Source organism: Arvicanthis niloticus, chromosome 24 (genome assembly GCF_011762505.2).
Source record: "Arvicanthis niloticus isolate mArvNil1 chromosome 24, mArvNil1.pat.X, whole genome shotgun sequence".
NCBI lineage: Eukaryota > Metazoa > Chordata > Mammalia > Rodentia > Muridae > Arvicanthis > Arvicanthis niloticus.
In genome coordinates, this window is record NC_133432.1 from 24,587,546 (window position 1) to 24,601,644 (window position 14,099).

The 14,099-nt window shown below is 49.6% G+C and overlaps 1 protein-coding gene across 14 annotated transcripts in view; it reads right to left on the bottom strand.

The window, feature by feature from the left end:
• Nucleotides 1–14,099, bottom strand: part of Gtf2ird1 (GTF2I repeat domain containing 1) — a 99,205-nt gene that overhangs the window by 20,386 nt on the left and 64,720 nt on the right. For 7 of the 14 annotated variants that reach the window (XM_076923104.1, XM_076923102.1, XM_076923113.1 and 4 more), the window contains 10 exons: nucleotides 13,977–14,085; nucleotides 12,803–12,840; nucleotides 12,261–12,341; nucleotides 11,721–11,810; nucleotides 9,159–9,206; nucleotides 8,380–8,445; nucleotides 6,748–6,931; nucleotides 4,104–4,153; nucleotides 3,854–4,009; nucleotides 1,462–1,545 (listed from right to left, as the gene is read on the bottom strand). In XM_076923104.1, the coding sequence (XP_076779219.1) occupies nucleotides 1,462–1,545; nucleotides 3,854–4,009; nucleotides 4,104–4,153; nucleotides 6,748–6,931; nucleotides 8,380–8,445; nucleotides 9,159–9,206; nucleotides 11,721–11,810; nucleotides 12,261–12,341; nucleotides 12,803–12,840; nucleotides 13,977–14,085 (906 nt within the window). The remainder of the gene's footprint in view (nucleotides 1–1,461; nucleotides 1,546–3,853; nucleotides 4,010–4,103; nucleotides 4,154–6,747; nucleotides 6,932–8,379; nucleotides 8,446–9,158; nucleotides 9,207–11,720; nucleotides 11,811–12,260; nucleotides 12,342–12,802; nucleotides 12,841–13,976; nucleotides 14,086–14,099) is intronic. The other 7 variants (XM_076923108.1, XM_076923110.1, XM_076923107.1 and 4 more) reach the window with 2 other exon arrangements.

Sequence of the window (14,099 nt, forward strand, 5' to 3'; positions counted from 1 at the left end):
GCCGAGCTATCTCTCCATCCTTACCAGCAATTCTCCCCCCACTGTGCCCTCCCCCTCAAAGATTTATTTATGTTATTTATATGGGTACACTGTAGCTGTCTTCAGACACACCTGAGGGCATCGGATCCCATGACAGATGGTTGTGAGCCACCATGTGGTTGCTGGGAATTGAACTCAGGACCTCAGGAAGAGCAGTCAGTGCTCTTAACTGCTGAGCCATCTCTCCAGCTCCTCATCCTCACCAGCAATTATTAAGATGGTTTGTTTGTTGTTTGAGACATGGTCTCATGTAGCTCAGACTGACTTCCAATATACTATATAGCTGAGAATGGCTTTGAATTCCTTCCTTCTTGATTAAAGGTGTGTACCACCAGGGGCTGGAGAGATGGCTTAGTGGTTAAGAGCACTGACTGCTCTTCCAGAGGTCCTGAGTTCAATTCCCAGCAACCACATGGTGGCTCACAACCATCTGTAATGGGATCTGATGTCCTCGTCTAGTGTGTTGGGAGATAGCATACAGTATATGCATATATAGAAGATAAAAAAAAAAAAAAAAAAAAAGGTGTGTGCCACCACCTCCTGGCTGGTTTTGAACTTCTGATCCGCCTGCTTCTACCTCCTGAGAGTCATGATGACAGGTGTCTGCCATCAGACCCAGTGTATATGGTGTCGTGGATGGAGCCCAGGGCAAGTAGTTTATCAACTGAGCCACACCCCGGCCTCTATTAAAGAGTTTTAAATGACATCTTCTTTATGTGTGTGTGTGTGTGTGTGTGTGTGTGTGTGTGGGCGTGGGCGTGTGTGTGCACATTCTGAGGTGCATACAGCAGAGGCAAGAGGGTGACATTGCAGATATTGGCTTTCTCCTTTCACTAGGTGGGGTCCAGGAATTGAACTCTAGTCATCAGGCTCCGCAGTCATCCCCTATACCCTGTAAGCCACCTCATCGGCCAGCATCTATCCACACACGCAGATATTTGTCTCTCAACAAAATCTTACTCTGTAGTTCATGCCAGGCCTGGAACTCAGAGCAATCCTTCTGTCTCAGCCAAGAGATGAGGTTACAGGTGCACACCACCAAGTACGTCCCACACTGGGTCTGTTTTCTGTGACACTGTGCTCCCAGTGCTTGGCACACAGTAGATGCTCAAGAAATATAAGAGAGCTAGTGAGATGACTCGGCTCACAAAGGTGGCTGCCAGCAAGCCTGGCAAATTGAATTTGATTCCCAGGACCCACATGGTGGAAGGAAGGAAGCAACTCCTGCAAGTCTGATCATATTTGTGATGGGGAACGCTTGCACCCACATACATGCCCGCATACACAATAAATACATTAAAAAAAAAAAAAAAAGCAAAGAAATACCTAAAATATAGATCAACCTCTTTGTCCAATGTTAAGCTGGCCACGGGCAGGAAGCTGCCCACCTCTCCCTCCACCTGACCCCTGCCTGCAACTCACCGTATTTCTTGTTAAACAGGTCTTGGACTTGCTCCCTAAGCGTGTTGGCAATGTCGATCCGTGAGAGTCTGGTGTTGTAATTTTCTGCAAAGTGAATACAATTACGGACAGAGGCTATTACATTAAAAGGCACTTGGTGACTTTTACAGGAAAATGACTTCCTAATTACAGGGAACTCCTTGTCTGGCAATTAGCAGATCTCTGGAGTGGGCCCCTCAGAGTCCTTCAGAACCAGTCTTCATGAGACTCTGTGTGTGTATTTTTTGATTTCCTGGAAGGACTCACACTGTTGGAACAACAGCAACGAAATGAAATTAGGCTAATTGTTGACATTTGAAAAGTAACAAATGAATAAATAAGCCCAGAGGTGAGATGCGAGGGGCGGGGGGAGGGGACGGTTGGGTTCTGTGTCCTCAGCCATGTGGGAGTTGGAGTGAAGTCTTCCAAAAGATCACAGAGACGTAGGGCCAGAATAGGAGTGTCCACCCCACCAGGAGTTGTTAATAATTTGGTGGTACAGGACACACTGCCCAGAGCCTTGGAGATCACACAGAAATACTCTACCACTGAGCCACACCCCCAGCCCCTCCCTGGGGGATTCCAGGCAGGTGTTTTGCCAGGTCATTTCCTCACAGGGTGGGGAGGATTCTAGGCAAGATCTCTACTGTTTTGAAGTAGTTTTGATTAAGGACCACCATGTGCCAGCATGTCATAACTGCACCTTTGACGTCAGGGAGGCTATATCCTACCCTGGCCTTAGGAGATAAAGGACATGTACAGCAGGGGAAAGAGGAAGTGACCTCTGGTGCTTCATGTGCACTCCTGGTGACATTCTCAGCCTGGAGAGCCACACACATTCCCCTCCCTGTAGAATGTAGGAGGAGTGAGGGCTGAGGTGACTGGCAGCCAGTCCCAGGAGTTTGATTCTGTGAGCTCTTCTATCCCCAGCACTGGCCACCGCTGCCTCCCTGAACTCCTTAGAATTACGGTGACCATGAAGAGGTCACTTGGTGACAGTCATCCCGGGATTCACACCAACCATGCCCACTAGCTCTCTAAGCTGTGCCCTCATGGGATGTATTAGGTTCTCCGCTGCATCCTGATAGCGGGGATGTTGGCTGGCCTCTCATGCCAAGGATGCCAGGATGGGACATCCTGTGCCAGGGGCACGCTCCATGCTCCAGCTACAAGTCCTCCTACAGTATTTTCTCATGTTCCACTGCTTGCCTTCCAGCCCACCTTTCTGGCGCTCCATAGCCACCATCCACTCCTCCAATTTCAGAGCAATAAAAACTACGTTGCAGGATACCTGATCACACCTCAGACCCTGATATTGTGTTATTTACGGGGGGGGGGGGGGGAAGCTCGTAATTCTTAGTTGTGAATATGCTAAACAGGATTAAATACAGTCAACCATAGGTCAAGAGGCAGAGCGAGCAACCAGCTGACAGGAAGTAAACAGATTATTAAGGAGAAACCATAGAGAGTAGGAGGGAGCCAGGAGGACTGATACAGAGAGGCAGAGGCAGTAAAAGAGAATTATTTACTTATTTTTATTTTATGTGCATTTTAAAAATTTTTTTTCATTTAAAGATTTTATTTATTTATGTATATGAGTACACTGTAGCTGTCTTCAGACACACCAGAAGAGGGTATTGGATCTCATTACAGAGGAGCCACCATGTGGTTGCTGGGAATTGAACTCAGGACCTCTGGAAGACCAGTCAGTGCTCTTATCCACTGAGCCATCTCTCCAGCCCTTATTTTATGTGCATTGATGTTTTGTCTGCATGTGTGTCTGTGTGCAGGTGTCAGATCCCCTGGAACTGGTGGCTGGGAATTGAACTCAGGTCCTCTGGAAGAGCAGTCAGTGCTCTTAGCCACTGGGTCGTCTCTCTAGACTCCTTAAGGAGGTTTTTTGAGAAGATGTGAGGGAGGGGATTCTTGCTGGGATGTCAGCTGAGGAGAAAGGTCAGCTGGGTGCTTTCTCTGCCTCTCTGACCTAGCAGGCTTTCACCCCAGCATCTGGCTCCCAGGTCTTCATTGGTAAAGTTGAATGATTGAGATTTTGTTAAAAAAAAAAAAAACACACACACACACACACACACACACACACAAATAAAAACAGAGCTGGGCTGATGAAGAACTATAGAAAGGCAGATGCTACTACCAGACAGAATAGACAGCGCTGGAGTCCTGTGCCTGGCTGTCCCCCTACCGACAGCCAGACTCTAACTCAGAGACACCAGGCTATAGTCTGGCCCCAGTAGGGTACCCTGGAGCCCATGGGTGGGGTCCAGCCTCTTTCCACTTCCACTTTGCCCCCTCCCCCTCTAAAGCTAGACAAGGTCATGACTCTGGAACGCCTAAACTTATATGGGCCTAAACTTACCTTGAAGGCCCTGTCTCTTCGGGGTCTCGTCCACAAGACGGTCCCAGGAGTCCCTCTCTGGGGGTGGGGTGGGGAGAGAAGGCAGGTGAGGAGGGAGCACCTGGGGTCCCAGGTGGCATCGAGGGGGCAAACCCGACAGGGGCAGTGGGGAAACGCCTAGGGTAGGGGATAGGACAGGGGCATCAGGAGGGGTATGGCAGAGACTTGAGACCCTCCCACACCCACCTGTGTTTCCCCCATGCCCAGGTACCTTGAGTGTCCAGAACAGGTTCTTTGACACCGTCAGTGAGCAGTTCGGGTCTAGAAAACAAAACCAGTGTCATTAGTGAGGTTTGTCCAAGCATCCCAGGGCTGTGTAGCTGGCACCTCTGGGCCTCAGTGTACAGATCTGTGCAATGGGCTTTCCTATCCCTGACCAACATAGAATTAAGGTCCTTGCCAGGCTAGAGGGGTCAACCTGGAGATGGGAGCTGTCAACAGCTCTGAGCATTGACAATTTCTCCAAATCCTGGGCTGGCTGATACCCTGTTTTGGACTTCAACCAATCCCATTTGGAACACACAGCATGTATGTGTGGGCGAGCAACTGTCAGGGAAATGATGTGTTTGTACACACACATGTGGAAAGAGACATGTAGAGGCCAAAGGTCAACATCTGGTATCTTAGTAATATATACATTTTTTTTTTCCAAGCCCTGGTTTCTCTGTATATCCCTAGCTAACCTGGAACTTACTCTGTAGACCAGGCTGGCCTCTGCCTCTCGAGTGCCAGGATTAAAGGCGTGCACCACCACCGCCTGGCCATTTTAATTTTTTTCTAAGTTTTTATTTTTTTTAATGATGTGTATACACATGTGTGTGTGTGTGTGTGTGTGTGTGTGGAGAGAGTTGTAGTGCCTGCAGAAGCCAGACGAGGGCACTGGAACCACTGGAGCTGAAGGTACAGGTGGTTATGGGAGGCCTGACCAGGATTCTGAGAACCAAGCTCAGGACCTCCTAACTCAGGCTAAGAACAGCAAGCATTAACCACTGAGCCAGCTCCGGCCCCTCCACAGTGTGTTTTGAGACAGGGTCTCTCCCTGAACATGGAGCCTGTATATTGGCCACTCTGATGGGCCAGCAAACCCAGGGATCCTCCCAGCTCTGCTTAACCAGCACTGGGTCACGGGTACTGTAACTTCCGGTACGGGGGGAGTTTGAACTCAGCTCCCCAGGCTTCTGCTTTCCTGACTGAGTCACTTCTAAAGCATCTCTCCTGTTTTGTTTTTTTTTGTTGCTGAGACGAGATATTGTGATATAGTCCAAACTGTAACACCAGTAGTTCTCAACCTGTGGGTCGCAGCACCTGGGGCAAGGACGGGGTGGCCTGAGACCACGGGAAGACGCAGATACTTACAACCCGATTCACAACAGTAGCAAGGTTACAGTCATGAAGTAGAGATGAGAATAATGCCGTGGCTGGGGGTCACCACAGCGTGAGGAACTTTTATGGGGTCGCCACGTTAGGAAGGTTCAGAACCACTGCCGCGCATTGTCCTGCCTTGGCCTCCCGAGTGCTGCTATATAGTTACAAACCGTCACACCCAGTTCTAACTTAGTGTAGAATCAGCAGCCATGGTAGCTCGTATCTATAATCCCAGAGCCCTTGGGAGGCTGAGGCAGGAAGATCACTTGGGTTAGCCTGGCCTACATACACAGTGATTTCCAGAGTCTCCTGAGCTACAAAGCAAGATCCTATCTTATAAAAGCCTCCAAACCCAAATATAGTAAAATCAAGGCCGTAGTAAATATAAAAGGAAGAAGCTTTCGAAATGAATCCTGGTGCTTAATTAACTTAATTAAAAAAAAAATTGTATGGGCGTGCACGGATATGCAGGCCACAGCTCACACGTGGAGGTCAGAGAACAAATTTGCAAGAGTCCCCTTCTACCATGTGGGCCCAGGGACTGAATTTAAGTCATTAGGCCTGAAGGCAAGCACCTTCAACTGCCGAGCCATTTTTGATGGTTTGTGTATGCTCGGCCCAGGGACTGGCACTATTAGAAGGTGTGGCCTTGTTGGAGTAGGTGTATCACTGTGGGTGTGGGCTTTAAGACCCTCATCCTAGCTGCCTGGAAGTGAGTGTTCTGCTAGCAGCCTTCAGATGAAGATGGAGAACTCTCAGCTCCTCCTGCACTGTGCCTGCCTGGATGCTGCCAGGTTCCCACCTTGATGATAATGGACTGAACCTCTGAACCTGTAAGCCAGCCCCAGTTAAATGGTGTCCTTACAAGAGTTGCCTTGGTCATGGTGTCTGTTCACAGCAGTAAACCCTAACTAAGACATAACTATCTCACCAGCCCTTTCTTGGTTACATTTATTTATTGTGTGTGGGAAGGGGAGGGAGGGACACACAGGCCATGGTCAAGAAGACAATTTGAGGGAGTCAGTTCTCTTCTTCAACAGTTTGGGTCTGAGGCAGCGGTTCTCAACCTTCCTAATTCTGCGACCCTTTAATACAGTCCCTCATGTTGTGGTGACCACCAACCATAGCATTATTTCCGCTGCAACTTCACAATTTTGCTATTGTTATAAATCATAATGTAAATATCTGTGTTTTCCCATGGTCTTAGGTAACCCCCCTGGAAAGGGTCTTTTGGAACCCCTGCCCCTAACTGTGCCTGTGGGGTCGTTACCCACAGGTTGAGAATCACTAATCCAAAGACGAAAACTCAGATCCATCCAGTTAAATGACAAATGCCTTTACTGGCTGAATCATCTCCCGGGCACTACCCTCAAACCTACAATTTTTTTTCTTTTTCTTTTTCTTTCTTTCTTTTTTTTTTTTTTTTTTTTTTGAGACAGGGTCTCACTGTGTATCCTTAGCTAGCCTGGAACACCAAGCCCAGACCTTACCTCTTGATGACAAACTGGATGCTGTTGCTAGCTTCCAGAATCTTCCGTAGTTTGGCAATCCCAAAGCAGTTGGGTCTTCGAAGAGAGATGCCTTCAGGGAGTCCCAGTACGAACAGCTCCTCCGGGTGCATCAGAAACTTGGAGTAGGGCACCTTGACTGGCTCTGAGGTACCAATGGCTTTGGCTGCAAATACATGGCTGCCGTAAGGCAACCTGGAACCCCAGTCCCCGCCCCCATCTCTGTCTGCAAGCTGCAGGTGGCGGGGCTTTAGAGACAGCACTCAGCTAAATCAATCGTACAAACTTGCCAGAGGAGAGGAAAGCACACCTAGTCAGCCTGCAGAATGAAAGTCCTGATTTGTCTGGAGGCATACAGCCCAGGAATGTGAAGCCCAAAAGTCACTCTTCACTCATGCCTTCATAGCATAGAAACCTGAGTATTACTGGGATGTGACTGCTGTTCTTCCCCCACTGCCTTCAAAACCCCTAAACCTTCACAGAGCTCCATGGCATGCCAGACTTAGGACGAGCCATGTCTGAGGCTTCCTGCCCCCAGTAGCCTAATCATGGCCGCAGCCAACTTCACATTTCCTCATTTGTAAAACGGGTTGTAGGGTACAAGGGTCATGCGAGAAAGGGGTGAGAGAGTATGTGAGAAGCCAGCACATGGCAAAGTCAAGGAGCTAAAGAAAGCAGGCTTCATTCATCTCTTCCTCTTTCCTGGACTCTTCCTTATTTTACTGTAGGGCTGGGGATGGAATCCAGGGCATTATATGTGCTAGACCAGACTTCACTGCTGAGCCTCATCCATATTCCCTCCCTGGGGGATTCTAGGCAGGGGCTCTACCACTGAGCCATGCCCCCAGCCCCTCACTGGGGGATTCTAGGAAGGGGCTCTACCACTGAGCCACGCCCCCAGCCCCTCACTGGGGGATTCTAGGCAGGGGCTCTACCACTGAGCCACGCCCCCAGCCCCTCACTGGGGGATTCTAGGCAGGGGCTCTACCACTGAGTCACGACCCCTGCCCCTCCCTGGGGGATTCTAGGCAGGGGCTCTACCACTGAGCCACGGCTCCAGCCCCTCCCTGGGGGATTCTAGGCAGGGGCTCTACCACTGAGTCATGCCCCCTGCCCCTCCCTGGGGGATTCTAGGCAGGGGCTCTACCACTGAGCCACGCCCCCAGCCCCTCCCTGGGGGATTCTAGGCAGGGGCTCAACCACTGAGCCACGCCCCAGCCCCTCATTGGGGGATTCTAGGCAGGGGCTCTACCACTGAGCTACCCATCATGAGAAGATTATACCTATGGGCTCTCTACCTCTGGGCCATGCCCCTGGTGGATTCTAAGAAACACTGTACCACTGAGTCACACCCCTCACTTTTCTGGATTCCAGAGAAAGTCATTTCTTGCTGTGAATTCCCAGGAAGTCCTGTGGCTGAGGCTGACTGAGAACACATGAGCCAGGGAATGATCTGGAGGAAGAATATGTGGACCGACAGGCCAGCAGGGTGGGGTTCTCGGCAGGAGGCTGTTGCCATGGGTGAACTATATGGATCAATCAGTTGTGTTCCCACCCTGAAGGCGGCCCCCAGCTCTGTAGCTGTCCTAGAGGCCTGTCCCTTTCCGCACTCACCATATTTTGTGTTGAATAGCATCTCCACCTGCTTCCGCAGGGGCCGGATCACGTCACCAGGGCTCTCTGGAAGGCAAAGGCAGTGTGCTGAGTTTCCTGGGTACAGAAACTTGGTGTTTAACTTACACTCCATCTCTGGAGGCATCAGAAATGACCTCGTGGTGAGACTTTGGAATGGAACAAGGTAAAAGGCAGCTCTACCCACGCCTGTACTTTCTGGATTTTGCATACCTAGTTGGTGGGTTCAAAGCAAGCCTGTAATTTGCATACACTGCCACCAGGGGGCAGTAAACACTTCCGAATTACAGGTATCTGACCTGTACCAAGCTGGGTTCTATAAAGTCACATTCATCTCTGACAAGAGGCCGTTTGATTCTAGTGGCAGACATGCTAGTGACAAACAGGGTTACACTTTTACCACCTACCCCATCTTTTGCTCAGCAGAGAGAGGAAAAACAGCTTTTCTTAGTGTTTCTTCTATACAGAAAGCTGGTTTCACATGTTGCAGTCTAATATCTTGGAGGGGCCCAACTCAGCTTAGAATCCTTCATGGAAGGCACCTAGATATGTGTATGCAAGCCTAAGCTAAAACTTTATTCTGACAGATGCCTGCCAGTTCTAACACAGTCTAGAACTTTTCTCCCACCTGGTACACCTCACATGGGTCTCCCAACCCCAATAAATTCAGGGTGTTGGAGAGAAATGGAGAGGAAGGGAGAATTTCTCTGGGGCTAGAATGGACACGGAGAGGGAATTATGGGAGACAAGCAGGGCCTCACCTTCTGCCGGCCTTTCTTCTGACCACGGTTCCTCACTGGGGCCTTTGTCTATGAGAAAACAGAGGATGTTAGGAGCGCTGCCCAGGAAGCTCAGCTGGAGGAGTGAAAGCCAGGCCAGAGAGCCTCAACTCTGAGGCCAAGCACATTGTCCCCAGGTGGGATCGGGACACGCATATGCCATTCAAATAGAAACTTACAATCATCCTCTATGGACCCCTACAGGGACCAGCCTCCAGCCACCACTGTATGCTAGACGCTGTGGAAGAATAAGAACAGGGTCCATTTTCCTGGTGTGACAGAAGAAGTTAAGGCACCAGGATTCAGTGTGGGAAGGCCCACACTTGTGATCTTAGGAATTGGGAGTCTGAGGTTGGAGGCTTCTGAGTTTGAGGGTAGCCTGAGCTGTACGGTGAGACTGTCTTAAAAAAAAAAAAAAAAAAAAAAAAAAAAAAAAAGCCGGGCGGTGGTGGCGCACGCCTTTAATCCCAGCACTTGGGAGGCAGAGGCAGGTGGATTTCTGAGTTCAAGGCCAGCCTGGTCTACAGAGTGAGTTCCAGGACAGCCAGGACTACACAGAGAAACCCTGTCTCAAAAAAAAAAAAAAAAAAAAAAAAAAAAAAAAAAAAATCAGTGGTCCAGTACTGGCATGTACTGGGCCTTGGGTTCCATTCCTCACACCAAAAAATACATTACAATACATGAACACAGACTCATAGAATTACAGTAAAAAGGCTGTGCATTGTGGCATAATCTTGCACAGGAAGGCTGAGGCAGGAGGACTATGGATTGCAGGATAGCCTGGTCTATGTAGCAAGAACCGGTGTCAGCATTGAGGGTGATGCACAGTACCTAATGGGTTTGTTTTAATTGCTGACTTGACCTAAAAAGTACTTTTCCACCCAGGACCATCTCTCCGGCTTCCGTGTTTTGGTATTTTGCATCACCAGGGATTAATCAATCTCAATAAGGATTTCCCTAAATCTAATGGGCCTGCGGGCACATCTGTGGAGGGCTGTATTGATTATGTTAATCAAAAGTGGGTGGGAAGAGTCAGACTGAAAGGGAGTGGCCTCAACCCCTGGGTCTGGGTCCTAAACTGTAAAACAGAGAGAGCAGAGAACATACATCCGTTCTCTCCACCCTTGACTACAGATGTGACTGATACCGCTAGAGGCCTCAAGGCTTGACTCCCCTGCAGTGATGGACTGCGGACTGTAACCCCGGCCGGTGAGTTGAATAAACCCTTCCTTTCCCAATATTGCTTTTTATCGATGTATGTGATAAATCTCAGAATTTTTATTTTTATTTTTATTTTTTTGGTTTTTCGAGACAGGGTTTCTCTGTGTAGCTCTGGCTTTCCTGGAACTCACTCTGTAGACCAGGCTAGCCTCGAACTCAGAGATCCGCCTGCCTCTGCCTCCCAAGTGCTGGGATTAAAGATGCGCGCCGCCACCACCGCCCGGCAAATCTCAGAATTTTAAAAGGAAACACACAGACACACACACAGACACACACCCACACACAGACACACACACACACACACACACACACACACACACACACTCACAGGGCTGAGGATGCAGGTCAATTGGAGAGTGCTTGCTTGGGTTTGGTGCATACAGCACCTTTAGGTTATCTGTCTGAGACAAAGTAAGACAGGACTTTCCTGGGGCTGGGGAAATGGCTATGAGGTTAAGAGCAATTACTGCTTTACCAGGGGGCCGGAGTTCAGTTCCTAGCATGGGTATCAGTGGCTCAGAATTGTTTGTAACTCCGGCCCCAGTGTTACCTGGGGCCTCGTGCATGATCAGGCAAGGACGCAACCAACTACGCCCCATTCTTAACACATTTGAAAAAGAAGTTTTAATTGAATATATTTGTTTACGTGTATGTGTGAGGAGGGCATATGCAGGCCACATTCGGTGGTCGCAAGACAACTTCCGGGTGTCCATTCTCATTATACCATGGGAATCTGAGAGACTAAACTAAGGTCATCAAGCTTGCGTGACAAGTGCTCTTACGGGCTGAACTGACTCTAACCCCCATTTTTGGCATTTTGAAACAGGGTCTCATATATCCTAGAACTTGCTAGGCAGTGAAGGATGACCTTGAACTTGTGATCCTCCTGCTCCACAATGTTTGGTTTGTTCGGAGAGTTAGGTTCATGTTTGATTTTTCACACCCTGGGATGCTAGGCTTGGAACCCAGGCCCTCAAACATGCTATGCCGCCGGGCAGTGGTGGCACACGCCTTTAACCCCAGCACTTGGGAGGCAGAGGCAGGTGGATTTCTGAGTTCGAGGCCAGCCTGGTCTACAGAGTGAGTTCCAGGACAGCCAGGGCTACACAGAGAAACCCTGTCTTGGAAACAAAACAAAACAAAACAAAACAAACAAACAAAACCATGCTATGCCCCCAGTCTGCTAAAGAGCTTCAACTGCTAACAAAGGAACTGACATGTAGACTCAGGAGTCTACAAAGGCTTTCCTGACCCACCTGTCCCTCCCTGTGGCTTCCCAGGGTGGTAGGTCCCCAGTATGGCCAGCCCCAGCCCACCTCTTACCAGCCGGCATTTCCATCCCATAACCGGAATCCTCTGAGGGCAGATGCCCAGGTAGCGAGTCGGTCATCTCCTCAGAGGGAGGTGAGGGATCTAAAAGGAAACTCCGAATGATGAGGGCATCTTTTTTTACATGTCCCGCCCATCATGGTCCCTTAGAGGTCCCAATAGGCCAGCCAAGCAGGTCTACAGATCAAGATTCTAACCAATATCCATGCAGTCAGAATTGGTACAGCCTGTGACCTGATGATGACTTGGGTTCTCAGGAAGGTGAAATAGCAGGACTGAAAGCTTTAGGGTCTCACTGGGCTACAGAGTGGGTTCAGGAATCAGATTCTATCTCAAAATAAAAAGTGAAAAGGGGGCGTGGCTCAGTGGTAGAGCCCCTGCCTAGAATCCCCCAGTGAGGGGCTGGGGGCGTGGCTCAGTGGTGGAGCACTTGGCCTGATGTCATAGGCACCGGGCAGCAGCGCAGAACAGCTTCTGCCAACATGTCTGGCCACGAACAGGAACACCAACTGTCCTTTGATGCGTGTCTCTCACCTGAGACAGTAACCTGAATAATGTCCAGCTCCTCTGGCTCGATCTTGATGGGCCTCAACATTCCTATCTCTCCTGAGGTTCCTGAAAAGAAAACAAGAAGGAGCCAGTCAGGCAGTGGCACGAACATGCCTATATAGAGGCAAGACTTTCCAGAACATTCTCATGCTTGTGAACTGATAGTAAACAACTAGGAAAAGTCACTGGACCCTTGGCTCTTGCCCAGACCAAGAAGGGCTAGAAGAGACCTTGGACAAACTCAAGCCAACTCAGGCTCCTCTTATGTAAGGAGCTCACAGGTCCAAGTGGTGACGATGGGGTGCTTATCTGCAGACCCAGGGTAGGTAGCAGCGATGCCAGGATTTGGTTGCTATTCTCCTCCCCTTCCCCGAGAGTTCCCAGCATGCTCTGCTGCTTGGGCATGGCCAAGGGTAGAGAACTATCCCCATTACTGTGGGTTCACGGCCTGGGCTGGTTTCCGCCTGGCTGTCAGTTGGGGACTGGTGGCCACAGAAGATACACATGAGAGTCAGGCAGCTTCTCACCTGGCCCACAGTCTTCAGAGACGCTGCTCATGTCTGACCTGAGGGAAAGGAAGGTGCAGAAATGACCCAGTGTTGACCATGTCCTGAGCCACTCTGCCCAGTATGGCTCTGCCCACATTTCAAAAACAGCCCCCAAATCTGAGTCTTGCAGACCCCTCTGAACCCGAGAGACAGACACGGACTGTCGATTTCAAGAGTGTCTGTCTCAGAAAACCAAACTAATGGGCTTATCAGTTAAAAGCCTGCTGCTCTCACTGAGGAACTAAGTACAGTTCCCAGCACCCACATGGTGGGCTCACAACATCTGTAACTCCAGCTCTGCTGTGCCCAGTGCCCTCTTTTGGTGTTCATGGGCACTCAAAGGGTGCATATACACACACCACACACATACATATACACATAAAACTAAAATCTTAAACCAGGCATGGTGGCTCACGCCTTTCATCCCAGCACTTGGGAAGCAGAGGCAGGTGGATCTCTGTGATCCAGAGATCACAGCCAGGTCTACATAGGAAGTTCCAGGACAGCCAGAGCTATATACTAAGAACCGACCTCAAAAAAAAAAAAAAAAAAATCAAAAAAAAAAAATCAAAAATAAATAAGAACCCATGTATCCTGGACCCTATGCTTTCACAGAATGGGGCTCACTATCGTACATTAGCATCAGGCAACAGCTTCCCAAGGACATGGCTCCTGGCTCCTCTGGCTATGTTCTCACTCTCATCTCCATCTTCTCAACCAGCTGAGCCACCGCCCCAGGCCCTCCGTGGGGGATTCTAGGCAGGGGCTCTACCACTGAGCCATGACCCCAGCCCCCTCACTGGGCACTGGATGCTCTAAAGCTGAACCACACGTGCAGTCCACATGATCAGATTTTATCCCCCTTAGTTCAGAGCCTGGGTTGGGGATTAGGGCCACTGACTTGGCTGTGTATCATACATAGGGACAAGGACTGTGAGGAACCAAGGAAGGTGCCCAAGATAACTGACCTGAAATACCTAGTCCTTCATGTTCTCTTGCCCCACTTTGTCTCTCTCTGGCCTGGAAGACATATATTTGGAGTCCTTGTGTGGAAACCACGTGCCTGAGTGGGGTGATGGGGACCAGCCAGGCCTCAGCCCTTCTTATACTGTGCAGAACATAGGCCTAACCCAGAGTAGAGGAGAAATCTTACCAAGCAGTCCCAGCCAGATCCAGCATGCTGTCCCTACAGACTTCTGTGGACGTGTCTTCTGGTGGGCTAGCTGGCTCCAGCTTCATGGGGTCTTTGGTAAACTTGTTCCCTGTGGGAAGAGTT